Genomic DNA, 22,518 nt, shown 5'->3' with positions numbered 1-22,518 from the left:
GGTCTCAAATACTGAAAACAGTGCAAATGTAGCAAATGACTGTATAAATTTTAATAAATGAAGGGAAGCAGAATTTTGAACTTTAATTCCTTTGGAATTTTATTTAGATATGTTATTTTTGGACTTTATTAAACACTAATTTGGTCCTGTTTGCCATGTGGCCTACTATTAAGGACCCTCTAGGTCCCAAAAACCTAGATTTAGGGAAAAGCAAGTCACCCAGTAGCAATGTTGTGGATCCAGTATGGTGATTCTCACTTGACTCCCCAGCAACTCATTGAGGGTCCCCTAAACCTTGAATGAAAACTACTACCCTGAATCATCTTGTTTTTAGATTTTTAACTTAGAAAAATCTATTTTTAACCAGCAATTATCAAATAAACTATGTTTGTTCAGGGCAAATTGCCTTCTGACTGCATCATGATCCTTGAATTATAGACACTGTACTGGAAATTAAAAGCAGAAAGGAACTTACTTTGCCAATGTTAGTATTGTCCAGGGCTGCATCTACTTCATCTAAAACAAAGAATGGAGCAGGCCGAAAACTAGAAAAAAATTATAATCGCTTAAGTTAAACTTTGTTTTACAAGACTTGGAGGAGAGGACTAAGAGTATTCAGGATAAATAAATAAAACACGTCCTTTTGGATGCTTTTGTCTAGGTCACCAATGACCTCTATGTCGGTAAATGCAATGCTCAATTCTCAGTCCACATCCCAGGTGACCTTTGCAGATGGTACCAGGGGGCGGTCCTCCCCGTCCCTCTGACGTCAAGGACAACAACATGGTCTACGCCAGGTGCCTCAGTCACTGCTCCAGGCCCCAGTCTCCTACCAGCTCCTCCTCATCTCTCTAACTTCTTGACACTGCAGTGCCTTCGGGGCTCAGCGCTTAGAGCACTCCTCTATCTGATTAGCTCCCCTGGTGATTTCATCTGCTCTCGAGGTTTTAAGTATCTTCTATTGATAGTTCTGACCTCTCTCTTTAACCCTGGCCTCACGGGTCCAACAGCTTCCTCAACTCCATGTGGGTGTCTAGCTTGAACTCGTGCAAAATCAAACTCTTCACCTACCCCTCAAACCCATCCCTCCTGTGGTCCTCTCCCGCTTAGTGAATGGCAGCTCTTATCACTCCAGTTGATTAGGGTCCCTCCTACCCCGCGCCCTGTCTGCTCAGGTCCAACCCGCCATGATCCTCCACCCTGACTGCTACAGGAGTTTCCTAACGCTGTGCCTGCCACTGCTGCACACAGTCTATTCTCAACAGGCGCCAGGCTCACTCTGGCCTCAGGGCCTTTGCACTTGTTCCTCATGTCTAGAACATTCTTCCCTTAGAATTCTCCCCTAGAACATCCATCCACGTGACTTGCTCCCTTAATTTCTTCAAATCTTTGCTCAGATACTACCTTTTCAAATAGGCCTTCCCAGAAGACTTTTAAATATTGCAAACCCTTCTCTGGTACTATTGCCATTCCCGTCTTTAATTTTCTCTATAGCATCTGTCATTTTCTAATAGTCTCTATATTAGAGAATTACTTTACTAGTATACCTTATTTATCATCTGTCTTCCTCAACTAAAATGAAGCATCTTTGAGGCAGGGAATTTGTTTTCTTCACTGCTGTCTCTAATGTCTATTTTTAAAAAAATATTTACTTGGTTGCGGCATGTGGGGTCTTTAGTTGCGGCATGTGGGATCTAGTTCCCTGACTAGGGATCGAACCCAGGTCCCCTGCATTGGAAGCGTGGAATCTTAGCCATTGGAAGACCAAGGAAGTCCCTCTAATGTCTGTTAACACCACTTGACACACAGTAAATATTTAATAAATATCTGTTGAATAAATGGGATGGGGGTGACACCTAGTATTAGTCTTATTCTGCTAAGATTTACTTCACACAGGCTCCTGTTTAAGTTCCTGCCTCCTGTTTTTCCCAAAGTCCTCCTGCATTAATGGCAGTTTCTTTTCCTTTCCTCTAACTGCCAATTCCTTTTCCTTCTTGAGACCAGTAGAAAACAGTTGTAAAACTTTGATGCTGATCTTTCTGACCATGAAAATAGAGAGGCAGCATCATCTGTACCTTAGTTCTTCATCTAATGCTTTGAAGGTCAAAAGTTAATTGCCTGAATTTTAGCTAACATTTTCCCCCTTGCTTTAGTTTACAAACGTAAGTGTCACCATCATCAGTGGAAATGAGGAGGTTAAACATTTTTTTCAGAAGAAATACTTTAACATTCCTTACTAAATAGCAGATCTCTGAATAGGGACAAGGAAAATAATATACAAGTTAGATGTTTTTATTTTGTTTGGCTTTGTTGTTGGTACTGTTTTTTGGCAATCCTGATTTCACATCTGGCCACTTGATACTCCTTTTTCTCCTTTCTTTTCTATGAAGCTGGAATATTAGTAGCTACTGATAATAACAAATTGAATAAAAATCTGTCAAAGACTGATTTCTCTCTTAGATTTGCTGCCTAAATTGTTACAGGCCTACAGCATAACCTGAATTGTCTGGCTGAAAAAAACAGTTTTGTATCACATACGCTAAATATGACTAAAGACAAGTAATTAACAGATCTTCTGTAGGAAGGTCTATTTGGTTTCTGCCCTGATGCAAAATCATATAGCTCACTGTGACCTTACCTGTGCACAGCAAACAGGAGAGCCAAAGCTGCCACACACTTTTCTCCCCCCGACAAATTATCCATTGGCATGAACCGTTTGCCTGGAGCCACACAGTTATAGCTAATTCCCTCCAAGTAAGGCTCTTCTGGGTTTTCTGGGCTAAGAAATGCCTGAAACACATGTTATTTATTTAGCAGCATCAGAAAAGCTATTAGTAAATTTCAACTTGGAATTGCAACAGAGTTTAACTACAAAATATTCTTGGTTAGATTTTCTTCCATTTTGATGGAAAAATATCAATGCCTGTAAATAATGTATTTAGCTCTATATGTAATCACAGACAGCAAGGGTGTCTGGGGCGGGGAGTAGAGGGAAAGCATTCTAACATAAAGGATAAGGCCTTTCCATCAGGCTGCCATTCAAAGCTCAGAAGGATATGCTGCAGTCTTACTAAAACAATCTTCATTCAGTTCTTTCATTGGTCCTTTCATCAAATCTTTATTGATGAATCGTGCCCTCAAGGAGCTGATGGGTTTCTTTTAGTCTTACTTTACTGAAAATGAGTTATTTTTGGTGGAAATTCTAAATATATGATTCAGGATTACCTCAGTCATAAATGAATACCATGAGAAAGAGGGAAAAGCAGATATATAAGATCAGATCTACATCTTTAGTCCACATTCATGTCCACAGTATTTGCTGTGGATATTGATCATGGAATGGAGAGATTACCATTACAAGGGGCATATCTAGATTTGAACGCTGCCTTTAGTTCTTTCCCTCTCCTTTGTTACTCTGGGCAACTCCACAGACTCCAGATCAACCATTTTCCCCAGATCGTCTACATTACCCTAACTTTACTACAGAGACGGCTCTATAAAATCAAATTAGTACAGGTGACAGAATTCCAGAACTGAAAGAGAACCTGGAAACCAAATGATCTAACCCACTCATTTTGCAAATGAAGAAGCAGGACCAGAGAGATTCTGACTTGTCCAGGCTGGTTAGTGGTGGAATGAGTAGGACCTAGAACACAGGTCACTGTAATGACCAATTTTCATGAGCTGACTTTGCCCGGTAAGTGGGTCATTCAGATAGTGTGGTGGCGATTTCCCACCAGAAAAAAAACACACCACCAATAACACAAAGTTCCCACTCATATTTGAGGTGAAAAATACGTACTTGGGCACTGTTGTTTCTGCAGAGCTTCTTGTAGATCTGATCAATTGCAACTGAGATGTGCTCAAAACACTGGCTGAAAAGATTGTATCTCCTTTTTTTCACCTGTTCAAACTCTTGCCTACATATTCTGGCTTCCTTTCTGCTGGCCTCAAAAGCTAAGAGAGAATCAATGTTCTTTATTTTGGAGACCACCAAGGGCTTCTCTTATTTCAACTTTAAAGCATAAAATATTTTTTAAACTAGATTTTGAGTTTGGTTGTCTTGAGTAAAATCTACCTTCAAAACACCTCAACTGTTATTAATTCCAAGAAAATGACTTAAAACTGATGAGCCCTTTTTCTGGTAGGGCTGATTTTTAAATAATAATAACAAACTCCAACAGAGTACCTAATATGCCTCTTACGCTGGTATGAAATAAGACACTATTCTAAAATAATCAATACACCTGTTTTTAAATTACAGCAGAACGCTTTTCAAAAAGGAAGGGATTAGTGATTCAGTATTAAAAGTATATTACTATAAGATAACAGAGGAAAAAAATATATATAATAAAAACAAAGGTACAGTTCAGGGGGGATTATTAGTAAATGTTACAGAAATCAAAGCCCCTAACACCCATGAATATGATCTTGCTAACAACTAAAGCTTAATTTCACCATCTGTGTACTCCTGAAACTTGTCTCTGACAGTCTTTAGCTTCTCCGGGGCTCTGAGGTTTGGGGCCGCTGTCCTCAGCAGAACCTCTTCCTGGGATGCTATTTGTTGCCGCAGGAGTCTAAGGTGGGCCTCAATTTCTTTATCAGATTGTAGAGCCTATTATTGGCAAAGAACAGCAATGGTTAGCATGCCATTGAGATCCAGACTGCTAAGGTACAATAATTAGGCACAAGGCCCTTCGGGATCTGGCCCGTCTCCCTCCATGTCCACTCCTGCCCTCCTCTGCAGCCCTCTCTGAGTCTGCAGTGTGGTCAGGTCACACTGCCGTAGCTTCCTGAAGGTGGCTGTGCTCTTTCACAGCTCTAGAGTCATAGATGCTGCTCTCTTGGAACGCGCTGCACCTTCATCTTTCTTAATCTGGCTAAAAAAGTAACAATTCACGTATCACTTCATTTACTCGTTCATTAAAAAATATTGATCATCTACTATGTATTAGACACTGAGGATTCAGTGATGAAAACTATTCTGTCCCCACCCTTAAAGAGCTCACAGGGAAGTCAAGACATGCAAACTGGCATCTGCAACAGCGCGAAACCCTCCGCCAGGCAAGCACAGGTGTTATGGGGCAGGCAGAAGGGATCCAACCCATCTGGAGGGGTAACACTTAAGCTGAAACCTAAACAATGAGCAGAACTAACTTGAATGAAGAGAGAAGGGAAAAAGTGATGTAGGCATCACCTTCCAGGAAAATTTTCTTGACCCCCCCCAGAGGGGGTTAATTAATATCTGATAAAGGTGACATTTTAATTCATTGGGAAAAGAATTATTTAGAAGATGTTGAGTAAACTGGTTAACTTACGTACCTTTTAAAAAACAGATTCTTACCTCATACCATATATAAATTTCAGATTAATTAAATAGGTAAGTGAAAACAAAAAAAAATCACTAACAGGAAGAAAATATTTATAAATATTTACTCAGTAATGTCGTGGGGAAGGACTTTCTAAATACGAAAGCACTGAATAGACTATAAAATAGATAAGAGCTTTATTCTGATTGCCAAAAGTACCATAAGTACAATGAAAAGAGCCCAACAAATCTAACAAAATATATTAGAAACATCTGAAATTAAAAGATGTGGTAGCTACTGCTACTTGGTGTCCATTCTCCATTTCTTCCTTTCTAACAGAGCCCATGTTTGACCATTTCTCCCTCATACGTCCCATGAACCCTGCTTGGTCTAAAGCTAAGTCCATCCCACCCCCAACAGTGATTGGTCAGGAATGAACATGTGAGCCAATTTAGGCCACTGTGATGAGAGGACAATTGGTAAAGCTTTGTGAAAAAGCCTTTCTTCAGTCTTTAGAACAGCACCACTACAAAAGGCAGTCTCTCTCTTCTCTGAGGGTTGTGGTTGGGTGGCTGGAAGGCCAAGAAAGGCTACAGTCATTTTGCCCTTATGAGAGAAGCAGCTTCAGGACGAAGTCAAAACACAAAGCAAAATATGGCTATAGGGTTAAGAGAAAGAGTGAGAGCTGCTAAATTAAAGAGACCATGAAACTGGATTCCAGGTTTGTGCTCTGTAGCTGTGAAGGATTTGTCGCCTACTGAGGGTACTGCACTGGGACACAGACAGGGCAATTCAGGATGCTGGAGTATGTTGGCTACTTTTGCCTATTTCAGGACTTCTCAAAGACTTTATTATTCATTCTGAATCTCCAAGAAGGGAATAGACTTTCAAAACACTGACAGAAACTTTCCTTCTTTGGCAAGACATTTCATGGTATTGGTGTTCTACAGAACACACAGTGAGAAACGATGATATAAAAACTTTAAATATTTTAAACATTTTTATGTGTAACCTATTTAGACTATTTCTTAAAAAACCATTAGGAAATCTACTTTCTCCCCTAAATTTATGCTCTATCATCTAAAATTATTCTGCAGTATTTAAATATTCACTATTACGATGAGCTAGTCATGAACAACAGAAATCTTTCAATTACCTTCAAATCCTCTCTTAGAGAGCTGTAGTCTATCTCAATGGCTTCTTCTTTTTCATATATATCCATTGTTGCCTGGGTACCTTCTGCTTCAGGTCCCAACTGAAAAACATATGAAGCCCTTTCCTTGTTATCTGAAATGGTGATCTCTACTCATCTGTCTGTCCCAAGGCCTCCAGTTGATTGCCACCTCATGCAGATTGAAAGTTAAAACCCTTATGTTGGCCTGCAAGGCCACGATGGTCTGGCCTCTGCTTCCCCTTTAACTTCACTTTGTGCCAGTCTTCCTGGTACTCACTCTGCTCTCACTACACTGGCCTCCTTGAACAGACCAGGCACATGTCCACCTTAGGGCCGGCACACTGCCCTCTGCCTGGACACCCTTCCCCTAGATGTCTGCATCTCTTCATCTTCTACCTTGTCTGCTAACCAGCTGCCTTCTCTCAGGACATCCATGGCCTCTGCATCTAACGTTGCAAACTCTCCTCCACCAATACTCTCTATGCCCTTCCCTGCTTTATATTTTCTTTAGCCTACAGCATCACCAAATACGTAAGTATTTTATCTGTTTACCATTTTGTTTCGGTGCCTCTCTCTCCCCTAGTAGAATGTGAAGGAAGGGATTTTTGGCAGTTATACTCACTGCTGTGGTCTCAGTGCCTAATGCAATGCTGACAACATAGCAATATACTTCAATTTCAATATATATCACTCTGAATGGAGAGAGGAATAGGAAAGGAGGGACAAATACATGAGCACTTACTCAGCTGTAGGCTGGTCTTTGGTGTAATGCTGATACCAAAAACAAAGACTTACAAATTAAGAGAAAAAAACCCCTTTGTCACTCACTCTTTTCTAGATGTTCTCAGCTGAAACCCAATAAAACTACTTTTGGAATTAAGTCTATATTTTATGTAATATATTTATGTTAAAATTGTTCACAAGGAAGTGGGACTTGAATACAAAATGTAATACTGAATCCCTGAATCTCACGATTCCTGTTTATGTGATTCAACATCGTTATTTTGTATTAAGCTTCTATATGAGTCATCTGATGCCTTGCTATTCAAAGTGTGGTCAGTGGGCCAGCAAGAGCGGGCCTCACCTGGGAGCCATTAGAAACTCAATCTCTTAGGAAATAAGATCCCCAGATGCTTCATGTGCACAGTATGGTTTGGGAACCAGTGATCTGGTATAGTCTTCCCCACAATAGAAGAATCTTCTATGAGAATCCTGGCAGATGTAGGTAACTTACCCTCTGTCTGCGCACCTCCAATGGAAGGGAAATCTCGGGTTCTACCTTACAATGGTTGTAAGACAATGATTCCTTACAACTGTTGTAAGACAATTAATTCTATTCGGTGATCCTTGTCTAGCCCTCTGGAGAGACACAATTTATACCTAATGCCTTTTCTGTTTTGGGCTTTATACACTACCTTGTATAGCACCCCCATTACATGGCTGCTACTAGATGTCTTGTAAAATTTCAATCAGGGAACTCCCCACTAGAGGCCCTCCCTCTTTCTAGTAGGAAGTGTTCCCTAGTAGAAGAAATCTGACTCTGTCCTAAATCCCCCAGCCCTAGTATCCCCCTTAGGACCGGAAAGAACAAGTAAGGTCCGTCCTCTATGACAGACCTTCTTCTCTTCGAGGGATAACCATATTCTCCAAGCCTTCTCTTCCCAGCACGACACGGTTGGGGCCTTTTCACTATCGTGGACACTTTACTCTCACAGAGCACCATGCTTAGCAAGCGAATGCAGTATCCTGGTGTGGCTTGATCAGCACAAAGTGGAGCAGAACTATCACTTTTTCTTTTTAGATAATGATTCACTATGAATCCGGTCTAAGGTATTAATACCTGCTTTGAAAGAGCCCACTATGAATATGAAAGTCGTTCACGCTAATAAACAATTTCACACTCATGGTGGGCATGTTGGAGAATACTTATGAAAGTTCACACTAACTGAAAGAACAATAGGACCAAAGCAGCAGCAGGAGTACTTAACCAACAGCATTTACCTAGATGTCAGTCATTAAAACTGCTTCTTCTCTGCACTATTCTATGACGAACCTCTTCTAAAATTACACTGCCTTTTAAACAGACTTTCCATTTCTCTCTATATTATTGTGAGTACTGTTTTTCTGCTCCCATCCACTTCTGCTGTTACAGATGCCTCCCCTTCCCTCTCTCTGCACCCTTAAGAGCGGACACGTGGCCCTGAATGAGCAAGAGTTCTTCCCCAGGATTCTTCTGAGAGGGGGCAGGGAAGAGGCGTCTTTCCCCTCTGGTCAAAGCTGGTGGCTACAGCTGCAGCCCCATGAGGAAAGCTGATCTGAAAAAATAAAGCCAATACATACTGAGCCAGAAAGAGTTCTTGACAGTGTTCAAATTCCTGGACCGAGTCACGTGTGAGACTGCCTCCATTCCAGCCCTAGCCCTTTACCTGCCTTTTCCCCCTTTAAAGCCATCTGAGTGGGGTTCAGGACACTTGTGGCCAGCAAAGGGTCTTCTCCTTTCCTTATCCTTTCCTTACCTTTTATCTGGGATGTGATCTCTGCTAAAATAGAGAAAAAAGACTTTTGGCCGAGCCGCGCAGCTTGCGGGATCTTAGTTCTCCATCCAGGGATCGAACCCGGGGGCCCAGCAGTGAGAGCACCGAGTCCTAACCACTGGACTGCCAGGGAATTCCCAAGAAAAAGGATGTCTGAGTATAATATCACACCAGAATTACGCTATGAGAAGTGGTCAATATTAGCAAGAGAAAAATTGTTTTATAGTTACTTCAAATTGAAGAACCCAAAGGACTGAAGGCCTCTTCTGGAGTAGAAATTGGATGGAAATGCATGGATTTCTGACTGGGGGCAGAGCAGAAAGGGGAGGAGGGATGTGGAGGGGAGACCACAGAGATTCACTAAAGAACTCAGAGATAATCTGAGAGGTAAAAGAAATAACTATTTTCACCATCCTCTCGATTGGCTAACAGTAAGATATTCTTCCTGAACTGTATAGTCATATCTTTCTTAACATGAGTGACAGAACTAAGGGTGTATAAACTTCCAGCCAGCCTAAAGAGTACTGTGTGATACAAATGTGACGAGGAAGAAAGGAAAGAGGCAAACAGAAAAACGTCCACCGCTGGCCGACGCTGGTCTCGCCCTCTGGCTCCGTGGGGCCTGCTGTTGCCTCCCCCACACTCTCACCACCTGGACAGACTCAGTAAGGCACGTTTCTGCTGAGAACCACCTCAGGTTGTTGGTGAAGGTGCAGAGCAAGACCCCTCCACACACCGCGGACGACGTTCCCAGAGTACAGAGAAGTGCTCCCGCCAGCAGGCCACTGGCACCTGGCCTGAGGCTCACACCGCCTCCCCAGCGCCCCTAACTCCAACAGGTTCAAGTCTCTGACCCCTCTTGGGCATCTGTGCACAGGTAAGAGACTCTGGTCCATCCTGTGGGGCTCAAAGGACAAGAGAATTAAGAGAACTACACAAAATGCCCAGCCCTCTGGCATGAGGACCATCCTGCCCTTTTTTCCCTCCTAGAGACGTTTTTTCTACCCCTAAAGGAGCTTCAGAACAAGAGGAAGAATCTGCATAGATGCAACTTCAGTAAGCAGCCAAAGGCCTTACATTAAGTTCCACACAACTGCACATATTTTAAAATCATTTGCTAGAATACCTCCACTTCAATGATGTCATCCAGTGACCCCAACAAAAGAATTATTTCAATGTTTTGAACTTTGCAATCAAGCAACATGTTATGTTTCTCTAATCGCTTCTGTTCCAGAGAAGTTTGAAGGAGTACAACTTCTTTTTGCCGTTTTCCCACTTCCCTGTAAATACACAGATATGAAAAAGTGATTGTATTTTACTAATTATGTAAAGTTGCACCAAGGAAGAAAAATATGTTATAAACTAACTTGAAAAAAAAAAGATTTTTTCTTATGAGTGCTGTTAAGTTGCAGAGTTAGCCCATGGATGCTTGTAATTTAAACTTTAACACTCCTGGCAAAGGCCATGAATATAATCCAAGGGAGGATTTTCAATAATAAACATTATTACTTTAATCAGGCTAGCACCAATATAGTGCTTTCCTAGTTATCTTATTTTTGTTTTAATTAATTAATTAATAATTTTATTTTTGGCTGGGTTGGGTCTTCATCGCTGCGCGCGGGCTTTCTCTAGTTGCAGCGAGCAGGGGCTACTCTTTGTTGCAGTGCGCAGGCTTCTCATTGCAGTGGCTTCTCTTGTTGCGGAGCACGGGCTCTAGGCACGCGGGCTTCAGTAACTGTGGCACACGGGCTCAGTAGTTGTGGCTCGCGGGGTCTAGAGTGCAGGCCCAGTAGTTGCAGCACGCGGGCTCAGTAGTTGTGGCTCGCGGACTCTAGAGTGCAGGCTCAGCAGTTGTGGCACGCGGGTTTAGTTGCTCCGCGGCATGTGGGATCTTCCCAGACCAGGGATAGAACCCGTGTCCCCTGCATTGGTAGGCGGATTCTTAACCACTGCGCCACCAGGGAAGCCCTACTTACCTTATTTTTAAATCTTACAATTTTTCAAGCTGCATTTCTCTTTCAGTATAAGTTCTACATTTTAGAACATCAAACCAAGAGAAAGAGTCTCTAAGCAAGAGAAATGTCTTACCAGTTAAGTCATTATGCACCTGACAGTCTCCACTTTTTTTTACTACCACCACTAACGTAATGCCTTCTATCTTACTGAGGGCTTGGGAGTTTTACCAGTTGAAACAAGGTGGGACTTTAAAGAGGACCCAGAAGAAGGACCAGAAATAAAATTTAAAAAATTAAGAACTATATGGTTTTTAAAAATCTGATGACAGAGATATGGTTCTGTTTAAACTAGATACAAGTTAAAAGAAATCAAGAGTAAATGAACTTAATTCCACTCAAAAATTTTAGACAAAGAATTTTCTGGCTCTATCTTGAAATACTAAAGGTCTTTGAACATTGTGGGAAACTGTGAAATGCCAAGAGGTTGAGCAAAAAACAGAGCTCATTCCATCTGATCACTTATGTTTGTGTCAGTCACACAGGAAAGCAGATGTCATTGTGGTGCAACAAGCCAGCTGACTCAAAGTGTTATTGGTCATCATCACGGCAAACATACCTGCTTATCGTGTACCAGGTAATGTTCTAAGTACCATATGAACACTCACTCATTTAATCCTTACAACTATTCTATGAGGTAGGCACTATTATTATCCTCATTTTACTGATGAGAAAACGAAGGCACAGTAAATAAGCGGCAAAACTGGGGCATGGAACCATGCAGTGTAGTTCCAGATTCTGCGCCTCACCTGCTATGCTTTGTCACACAGACAGACTAGCAGGAGACTCCCCAACAGGAAGGTACTGGTGTCAAGGGGATTTAGGGTAAGGAACTCTTTATATAGGTCCATGTTTTCACCCACTAAAAGGAACTATTCACTCTAAACAACTAACCACCTCTCTTCGTTTTCCCCCAAACTGCAATGCTTGATAGGTGTGATGTGGGACCAAAAGCAACAAAGGGTGTATATTCAAATAATAAAACTTCCTATAATAAATTTCAAATTGATGGTAAACATCTTTTAAACTCTGATAAACTTCTTAGTCACCTATCAACAGCCAAAAACTTCTTCCGTTCCTCTTCAATTTGAGTTTGGACTTTCTCAGTGTTGGTATTCTGAGTGACAAGCATGTCCTTAAGTTGCTGCTGTTTCTCCATGAGTTCATCCACAACTTTCAGACAATTTTCTTCAGCCTGAATGGAGATGATTTACATTGTAGATTTACCATCTTCTACATTAATAAGGTCAATAGATCATTTTATTATTAATACAACAAAACCAGCCATTCCAAGGTAAACCCCTATCCTGTAGGCTGCCTGAACCTCTATCACAGAACATGATCCACCCTTGTTTACACTTCCGGGTAAATCACTACCTACCTCTCTCTTTCACTTTGGATTCATTTCTCAGCTTGCTGCCATCTGACTTCTGTTTCCACTGTCCAGTGAAAATGTTCTTGCTACGATGACCTCTTAATTGGCAATTTTCCAGATTTTGACCTCTTGAAAATTGACATTTTCCAGACTTTACCTTTTCGACAACTTTCCTCACTTCCTTCTCCCTCCCTCTCTGGGGCTTCTGTAACACCACCCCTTCTGGCTCTCTTCATAACCTATGTGGCCTCCCCTTGCAGAACTCCATCCTCGCCCCACTGCTCTTCACTGCCTTCCTCTCTGGTTGGAGCCTCACCCACTCACATATGGATTCAATTTACTCCCCTAAACCGGCCTAGACTTCTGTTATCTACGTCCTCTCTAACTACCTGCTGGAAATTGCTATTTAGATGTCACACAGGGAAGTCATGCTCCACAGGTCCAGAATTTCCTCTCCTTAATCTCTCCTATCCACCAATCACCCAAGTTAGAATTCAGGACTCACCGTGTCACACCCCTCCCAACATCTAATAATTCATGAAGCTGTGTGGACTGTACTTCAAGTATTTCTCAAATGTGTACCCCGCCCCCACCTTCTATCACTATTAGAATTTTTCAGGAACTCAACGAATGTTTAATCATGGAAGAAAGTCATCATTTCAATGATGACCATCCATCATTAATTACCTTCTTTAGCTTATTGATGTCTTCTCTACCTTTCTGGATAGTTTCTTTTAATGTGTTAATCTTATTCAGTTTTTTCTTCAGCTGATTGCGACTATATTCAAGTTGAACATTAAGCCGAGTATTTTGTTTCTCAAATTCTAATCTAGTATAATAAAGTCAAGCATTACAAGTGGTAAACAGAGTCCTTCAATTATTTTTTAAACTCTTTTTTAGTTTTTATTATGGAAAATTTCAAACAAATACAAACATAAAAGGAATACTATTAATGAATTCCCATATAGCTATCACCCAACTCTAATAAGTATCAATTCATGGTCAATCTTGTTTTATCTATAATCCCACTCATCACTCCTTCCCACCACTGGATTATCTAAAGCAAACTTCAGACATCATATAATTTCATCTATAAATATTTTAACATGTGTCTCCAAAAGTGAAGTGATTTTTAATACATAACCATAAACTACTATAGGTAGAAATGATAATAACATCCTTAATATCAAAATGCTATCACTGCCAAATTTCCTGGGTCTCATTAATTTAAAAAAAATGCATCAGGATTCATACACTGCATATGAATATGTTTCTTAAATCCTTTAAAATCTATAGTTTCCTTCCCTTATCTTTTTCTTTAAGTAACAATTTATATGTTTATTCTTATTTAATTAGCCAGTCAGTCTTTTCAAATAGCTATTCATTCACAAACTCCAAACTTGGGAATTTAAGAACAAGTTCCTTCCTGATGTACTTTCCTACTTTGCTAGCTTCATAAGGTCCCCACAAAGAATTCCAGGATCAAAAAGACAGTCTCTTCAACAAGCGATGCTGGGAAAACTGGACAGCTACATGTAAAAGAATGAAATTAGAACATTCTCTAACACTATATACAAAAATAAACTCGAAATGGATTAAAGGCCTAAATGTAAGACCAGAAACCATAAAACTCCTAGAGAAAAACATAGGCAGAACACTCTTTGACATAAATTGTAGCAATATTTTTTGGATCTGTCTCCTAAAGCAAAGGAAAGAAAAGCAAAAATAAACAAATGGGACCTAATTAAACTTGAAAGCTTTTGCACAGCAAAGGAAACCACTGACAAAAGGAAAAGACAACCTACTGAATGTGAGAAAATATTTTCAAATGATATGGCCGATAAGGGGTTAATATCCAAAACATCCAAACAGCTCATACAACTCAACATCAAACAACAACCAGATTAAAATATTGGCAGAAGATCTGAATAGACATTTTTCCAAAGAGGAAATGCAGGTGGTCAACAAATACATGAAAAGATGCGCAACACTGCTAATCAGCAGGGCAATGCAAATCAAACCCACAATGAGGTATCACCTCACACCTGTCAGAACAGCTATCATTAAAAAGAAAACAAATAGCAAATGTTGGCAAGGATGTGGAGAAAAGGGAACCCTTGTACACTGTTGGTGGGAATGTAAACTGGTGTAGCCACGGTGGAAAATAATATGGAGATTTCTCAAAAAAACCCACTAAAAATAGAACTACCATATGACCCAGCAATTCCACTTCTGCGTACGTATCTGAAAAAACAAAAACTCTAATTCAAAAAGATACATGCACCCCAGTGTTCATAGCAGCATTATTTACAATTGCCAAGATATGGAAGCAAACGAAGTGTCCATCAACAAATGAATGGATAAAGAAGATGTGGTTTATATATACAATGGAATACTACTCAGCCATAAAACAACAAAATTTTGCCATTTGCAACAACATGGATGGACTTGGAGGGTATTATGCTAAGTGAAATAAGTTAGAAAAAGACAAATACTGTATAATATCACTTATATGTGGAATCTAAAAAATACAACGAACTAGTGAATATAACAAAAAAGAAGCAGACTCATAGATATAGAGAAGAAACTAGTAGTTACCAGTAGGGGGAGGAAAGGGGGGAGGAACAATATAGGGGGAGGGGACTGAGAGGTGCAAATTAGTAGTTATAAAATAAGCTACAAGGATATATTGTATAACACAGGGAATATAGCCAATATTTTATAAAAACTACAAATGGAGTATAACCTTTAAAATTTATGAATTAATATATTATATACCTATAACATATAATATTGTACATCAACTATAACTCAGTAAAAAAGCCGTATCTCTAAAAAAAAAGAATTTCAATATCAACTGTAGCTCATACTTTCTCTACCCACTCTCCCTTACATAGCCTGCTAATAGAATCATTCATTTAAGAAACATTTTAAAGCACTAATTGTATCAGATACTGTGCTAAATACTAGTAATACAAAGGCAACAACAATAATGATAAAAACAAAGAGTCGTATTTAATGAGAGGTTACTATATGCCAGACACCGTTACAAATGCTTTTACATGAATTAACTCACTTAAGTTATATGACTCTCTGAACTTGGTAATACCACTATCCCTATTTAACAGTTGGGGAGACCAAGGCACAGAGAGTTAAGTATCTTGCTCAAGGCTACCCACTTAGGAAGTGGTAGAGCCAGGCATGACACACTCAGGCAAGGGCCAAAGAATCCCTACTCTTAATCACTGACCATGCTGCTTGTACGAGTGGTTAAGAACAAACCCTTCAGGGGTTTATTTCTGCTGCAGGAGGCAGATGCACAGGCTGTGTACGAGTGGAAGACTTCTTCACTTGGCTCCAGAATACCACTTTGGCTTTCCTCTCCCCTCACTGGCTGCTCCTTTAATAGTTCCTTCTTAACTCCTCAACTTGCTTACATAGCCTAGGATCTCTTCTCTCTTCTATCTACATTCATTCCCTTGGTGATCTTATCCAGTCACATGACTTTAAGTACCATCTGTATACTGACAGTCCCCAAATTTATACTTCCAGCCTGGACCTCTCCCATGAATTCCTAACTTGTATATTCAACTGTCTACTCTACTAAACCTTCAATTGGATGTCACAGGCACCTCAAACTTAATACCTGGGATACATAATGGATAAGCTACTATAAGTAATAAGAGGCATTAGCAAAGTTATCAGATGTTAGATAATTTAAAATTTGATACCATTTTTCTAAACCAGTAGAAGGCAACTAGGAAAATATCATAAAAATAGATACTAGTCATAAGAGGAAAAAAACTATAAAATATCTAGAAATTAAGAACACAAGATCTTTATGGAAAAAAACTTTAAAATTTTAATAAAGGATAGAGATGATTAGAATAAATGAAGAGATATTCTATGTTCTTAGATGAGAGGACTTAATATTTTGAAGATGATCTCCCCAAATAAATCTATAAATCCAATGCAATCTCAATCAGAGTTCCAGTTGTATTTTTATGATTGATTGGCAGAACTCTTTAGCAAGAAACTATATTGAAGTTCAAGCAGACTTCAGAACAAGGAATATGACAGGGATAAAAAGAGGCATTTTATAAAGATAAAGGGATTAATTCATCAAAAAGACATAATGATCCCAAATATATATGCACCTAATCACAAGGCTTTAAAATACATGAAGTATAAACTGACAGAACTGGAAGAAGAGAATGAGAGATCCAAAAGTACTTGGAAATTTCAACACTCCTCTCTTAGGAAATGCTAGACCAACTAGACAGAGAATCAGTAAGTACACAGAAGACCTAGCAACACCAATCAACTTGACCTAAGCGCCACTCAGAAAACACTCCACCCAACAGCACAATGCATATTCATTTCAAGTGTACATGGAACATTTACTAAGATACAATACATGCCATGCTATCAAATAAGTCTCAATCAATTTAAAAGGATTTAAATAATGCAAAATATATTCCTTACCACAATGGAATTAAAATAAAAATCAGTACCAGAAACATATCTAAATCCTCCCCGCACCACCACAATTTCTGTTAAATTAAGTAACACTGCTAAACACCCCATAGGTCACAGAAAGAAATCACAAAGGATATTAGAAAATATCTTGAATGGAATGAAAATGAAATAAAACACACCAGAAGCAGTGGGATGCAGCTTAAGCGATACTTAGAGGGAAATAAACAGCTTACATGAAAAGAAGAAAAGTGTAAAATAAATAAAGCAAGCTTCTACCTTAAAAAGCAAGAAAAAGAAGAGTAAATTAAACCCAAAATAAGTAGAAGGAAGGAAATAATGTAGTTAAGAACAGAAATCAACAACATAGAAACAGATAAACCATAGAGAAAACCAGTGAAGCCAAGAGCTGGTCTTAGAAAGGGTCCAAGGATCCAAAGGACCTCTAGCTAGATATCAAGAAGAAAAAAGACAAGACAAACCAGCAATATCAGGAATGAAAGAAGGCACATCAGTACAGATCCTACAGAAATTGAAAAGAATAAAAAGGAGATATTAATAACTTTGTTAATAAATTTGGTAACTCACATGAAATGCACAAATATTCCTTCCAACACACAAACTACCAAAACTCACTCAAGAAAAAAGTTATCCTGAATAGCCCTGTATCTAATAAGGAAACTGAATTTGTAATTCAAAAATCTTCCCATAAAGAAAGGTGGGTAGCCCAAGTGGCTTCACTTGAAAAATTTACCAAACTTTTAGTAAAGAAATAATATAAAAACTCTCCATGAGAAAACAGAGGAGAGAATAATTCTTGACTCATTTTATGAGTCTGGCATTACCCTGATACAAAAATGTGACAAAGATATTGCAAGAAAAGAAAACTATAGACCAATACTCTCATGAATATAGATACAAAAATCCTTAACAAAATTTTAGCAAATCAATCCAAAATATTTGAAAAGGATACTACAGCATGACCCAGTGGGCTTCACCCAAGGTATGCTAAGTTGGTTTAACATTCTAAAACCAATCAATGTAATTTACCATATTAATAAGCTACCCCCAAAAAATAAAACCCAACCATACAATTATCCAAAAGATAGCAGAAAAAGTATTTGACAAAATTCAACACTCATTCATGACAAAAATTTTCAGCAAACTAGAAATAGAAGGGAACATCCTCAATCTGCTAAAGGGCATCTTAAAGTTAATATCATACCTAAACGTTAAAGACTTAATGCTTTGCCCCTAAGACTGGGAATAAGGCAGGATGTCCACTCTCACCACTTTTATTCAGTACTGTACTGGAGGGCCTTGCTAGTGCAATAAGACAAGAAAATAGAAGGCATACTAATTGGAAAGTAACATATAAACATGTATGTGTATGTGTATTTTCCCCCTTATTGTCATTTGTCTTCTCATTTTCTTCAAGATGCTTTTGCCATGCAAAAATTGTTTTTAAATTTCTATACATTTGCAGTTTATCAATTTTTTCTTTTATGGCTTCTGGGGTCTGTCATACTGAAAGATCTTCCCTAATCTGAGATTATTTTTAAATTTTTTCTTATGACTTATTCTAGTAATATTTTTATGCTTTCATTTCATTTACATTAAAATATTTGATTCAGCTGGAATTAATCTGAGTCTAAGGAATGATGTAGGGATCCAAGTAGGTTATTTCCCAGGATGCTAACAAATGTATTCCAACTGAGTTACTGAAAAGTGTATCTTTTCTCCACTGATGAAATGCACCTTTATTTTAAATCAAATTTCCCTTGTAGATCTGAGTATATTTCTGGACTCTGTTTGTGAGCCTCAAGATTTAATTAAGATAGCTTTATACTATGTTTTAAAATCTGGGAGTTCCAGTCCTTTCTCATTACCTTTTTCATATTTTTCTTAACTAGTTCTGAATGTGAACTCTAGAATCACCTTATCCAGTTAAAAAAAATCTTGTCCATACATGTATTGAGATGACATTTAAAGTATACTTTAGATTAAATTAGGGAATACCAACTTCTTTACAACACTGAGCCTTCCTATGAAAGAACTAGTTTGCCTTTCCTTTTAATTCACATTTCTGTATATAATTCTCAGTCTTGTTTGAAGGTTTCTTTATATATTGCTTTCACATCTTAGTTTATTTCTAAGTACTAAGTATTTTACCTTTTTCCTCTTCACTATAATTGGGATATTTTCACCTAATATATTGTCTCCCTGGTAGTTTGTTTATAGAAAGGCTACACAATTTTTTCCATATATGGATATTTACAGAAAACTAAGTAAATTTTAATAACCACTGTGTAATTATTTCCCCATTCTCTTATTTTGTATATTTGTGCTTTCTCTCTTTAAAAAATTGTGGAATAAAAGAATTAGATCTCTTTATTAAAATAGGAATGTTTACTAGCTATTTCTTGACAAACTGAAATAAAGACTACCTCAGGCAAATTCCTTTAAATTATGAAGTAATAGTTACATTTATATATAGGTAACTGCTTACCAACATCTTTTAATAAAAATACCTTTTTTGATCAATTTCTTGTTGCTGTTTAACATGTTTGTTCTCAAATTCACGAATATTTTCTACACCAATTTCTTCACAGAAGTGTTGAAAAATATCATCTTCAACCTTTTAAATTATTTTAAACCAAGTGGTTTAATAATTAATTTTAAGAAAATACATAGACAATGCTTAAATCTACGTTTTTCCCACCAAGATTTTCCTGGATTAGGCCGAAGACTAATCCCAACAAGCATCACTGTACTCTGAAAAGTCAGTGCTTTCTCTTTCTTTAACTCCATAAACTACGCTTACCTATTTTCAAATTTCTTATTCTGAAAACTAAGTAAGAAAGCTCATAGCTGGCCTTTTAAGTGTTTTGGCCCTATGAAGTGTTTAATACAAAATCGGAAGTATTTCATTCACCAAAATATAACATTCTACATAAATACATAAAATATTCTTTATATTTGAGTAATACTTTAGAGTCTTAAGCAGTGTAAAACCAAGAGGACTGAAGCATAGAATTAAGACTCAAAACACTTGGAAAAACTAGAATGAGCCATATCTAACAAAATAACATTTAACATTAATATTTTTAAAGCCCTGCATTTATGCACTATTATAGGATAAGAGAGACTTGTTTTAACAATAGGACATGTTAAAAAACTTTCAGATTTGTTTAATATAAATTAAATATGAAAGTGATATGACTGACACAACAGTAAGCTATAAATTGTATAAGTAGATAATCCAAGCCATGGAAAGTTATAGTTCTATGTGCAGAGTTCCAGGGTACTCTGAACTGGTTAGATAGTATTTTTACATTATTTTTTGTTCTGGGCATTGACAAATAACAGAGCACCCAAAGGCTGGTTACCAGAACTGGTCTTAGATCCACAGTAAATGTAAATAACTAAGGAATTAGGGGTATTTAACCTGGAAAAGAGATAATTAAGGGGGCAACATAAGTGTAGTTTCAAATCATGTGGTAAAAGGCAGAACTAGAGGCAATGGGTGTAAGTTATTGAGTGATGGTGTGACAAACAACTTTTTAAGGATTAGAGATAAGCAACAGTGGAATGAATTAAACCAGAAAGTGTCTGTCACTTTATAAGCAGAGGATAGATGATCATATCTTTGGTGCCCCAGAGCCAAGCAACTGTGCCTGGCATATAATGAATGTTCAAGAAAAAATTACTGAGTGAATACACAACCTTAAAAGATGACACAAATGACACAGTTCTTTCCTTCTTGGTGTTAAGGGCAGTGAGAGAAAGAAAGTGGCTGCAAATTTTACAATGGACAAGGAGAGGCTGAAGAGCTGAAGAGAATAACCATGTATACTAGTCATTTTCTCTTGAGATTAGCAATAGTGGTTCTCAAAAAAACACAAGGAAATTAATTTGGCAAACCAGTAGAACTTAGCATTTATCAAACTTTGCTTTAGCACATATTGAAGAAGCCCTAAATTTGGTATCTGGTCTAGAACTATATTCCACATGCCATTTAGTCATAATATATCATTCATAACCTTATGTATCTTTCCTTCAAATTCCTCAATTCTTCGTTGCCGTTCTTTGATTCCTTCACTCAACATAGTACATTGAGACTCAATATTTAGTAGTTCACTTTGTAGCTGAGATTGTTCCTGATTACAAAAGAGAAAAAAATGTCTTTTTAACATGGCCATTTTAGCTTTATATAGTGAAGCCAAAAACATGATATGTATCTTTCAGAATAAAAAGAGAATCTGTGAGATAAGGTAAATTCAGGTACAACTGGATAACAACATTAACAACCATAAAAATAAAGTAACTTAAAGAACTATGACATACCTCAATCATGGGGAAAAGTATAAAAACTACATGGTGCTTTATAAATGTAATTCCTGAAATTCTATGTCCTGGTTCTAATTTCCATCAAATTTTATCTAAGTCTATGTTACCTGGTAAAAAGCAGCAAGGTGCTTCTTTTTAATCATTTCTAGTTCACTTTGCGAATATTTGAGTCGTGTACGAGTTCCCTGTATTAGAGTCTGTATTTGTTTCAAATCTGCTTCCTTGCGAAGTGTCTTCATTAAGTTCTAAAAAAGAAGGGAAATAAAAAAATATTTTATAACAGACAACACTTTTACTTTTCACAGTTCTTTCATACGTCATAATTCACTGCTTTTTACATATAACTGCATCCACACTCCACCTTCCCTTCTTCTGATACTGGGCAATTAAGTACATAAGTCATCTGGAGTAACCAAGATGCCATACAACATCCTCAAAAAACTAACTATCTCCCTAACAGGAAACAGGCATGAAAATGAGGAATGGGGAGTCCATGTTCCACCCAAGGCACAAAAATGACATAAATGAGATCATATGATACGTGTTGCCTTGTTTTTAGTGCATCCTTGTCTTGCCTCATCCATTTCCTTCTCCCTTCACCCACCCTATTACTCAACCAAATTAACTCGCTAGTATATGTTCTTCTGTGTTTTTACTCCAAGTCCGTATATGAAAACGTGTATACATACTCACCTATATATGTTGTTTTTTCAGTCTTGTTTTACAAATTCAGAATCACATTAAACATGCTTTTCTGCCTCCTGCTTTTCTCATTCAGTTACTCACAAAGGTCAACTGATAAAGCTCTAAATTCAGTCTTTTAATGGCTGTGTATTATTCCACAGTGTGACTGTAACAAAATTATTTAACTCTTCTCGTAATAATGGGCATTCACTTGGTTTCCAGGTTTTTGCCACCACAAACAGTGCTGCAATAACATACTTGTATGTATACCCTTAAATATTGGTGTTTTTATTTCCATGCAATAGATTCCCCAGAGTGAGCTTAATGGGTCAAAGATATTCATGTTTTTATTATACTAGCTGGTACCAACTGCTTTCCCAAAGGCTAAACAATTCACATTTCTATAAATAACGTTATGAGTATGTTTCTTTACAACCCTACCAGCATATACATTTTTCCCAAGTCTTACTGATATGTTTGAAGTAACACTAATTTAATTTGTGTTCCCCTGAGTACTATATTCTATATTGAGCATTTTTTCATGTTTACTAGCCATATGGATTTCTTCTGTGAACTGACTACTCTTATCCTTTGCCCAGATGTT

The 22,518-nt window shown here is 38.0% G+C and overlaps 2 protein-coding genes across 5 annotated transcripts in view; one reads left to right on the top strand and one right to left on the bottom strand.

Annotated features, from left to right (window-relative positions):
* Positions 1 to 22,518, bottom strand: part of SMC1B (structural maintenance of chromosomes 1B) — a gene marked incomplete at its 5' end in the record, with an annotated part of 87,543 nt that overhangs the window by 4,189 nt on the left and 60,836 nt on the right. The window contains 11 exons of one of the 2 annotated variants that reach the window (XM_081248645.1): positions 476 to 545; positions 2,639 to 2,790; positions 3,803 to 3,957; positions 4,459 to 4,615; positions 6,466 to 6,564; positions 10,144 to 10,297; positions 12,079 to 12,224; positions 13,092 to 13,233; positions 19,412 to 19,518; positions 20,924 to 21,040; positions 21,338 to 21,475. In XM_081248645.1, coding sequence (XP_081104771.1) covers positions 476 to 545; positions 2,639 to 2,790; positions 3,803 to 3,957; positions 4,459 to 4,615; positions 6,466 to 6,564; positions 10,144 to 10,297; positions 12,079 to 12,224; positions 13,092 to 13,233; positions 19,412 to 19,518; positions 20,924 to 21,040; positions 21,338 to 21,475 — 1,437 coding nt within the window. The remainder of the gene's footprint in view (positions 1 to 475; positions 546 to 2,638; positions 2,791 to 3,802; positions 3,958 to 4,458; positions 4,616 to 6,465; positions 6,565 to 10,143; positions 10,298 to 12,078; positions 12,225 to 13,091; positions 13,234 to 19,411; positions 19,519 to 20,923; positions 21,041 to 21,337; positions 21,476 to 22,518) is intronic. The other variant, XM_081248646.1, reaches the window with a different exon arrangement.
* The window catches only part of FAM118A (family with sequence similarity 118 member A), a 61,685-nt gene that overhangs the window by 35,029 nt on the left and 4,138 nt on the right, over positions 1 to 22,518 (top strand). For 2 of the 3 annotated variants that reach the window (XM_081248651.1, XM_081248658.1), the window contains exon 10: positions 11,507 to 11,606. In XM_081248651.1, the coding sequence (XP_081104777.1) occupies positions 11,507 to 11,606 (100 nt within the window). Of the gene's footprint in view, positions 1 to 9,243; positions 9,339 to 11,506; positions 11,607 to 22,518 lie in introns of those variants that run through there. The other variant, XM_081248657.1, reaches the window with a different exon arrangement.

Source organism: Mesoplodon bidens, assembly GCF_964165515.1.
Source record: "Mesoplodon bidens genome assembly, chromosome: 11".
Lineage (NCBI taxonomy): Eukaryota > Metazoa > Chordata > Mammalia > Artiodactyla > Ziphiidae > Mesoplodon > Mesoplodon bidens.
The sequence above is the reverse complement of the archived record's forward strand: the minus strand, read 5'-3'. Positions and strand labels throughout refer to the sequence as shown.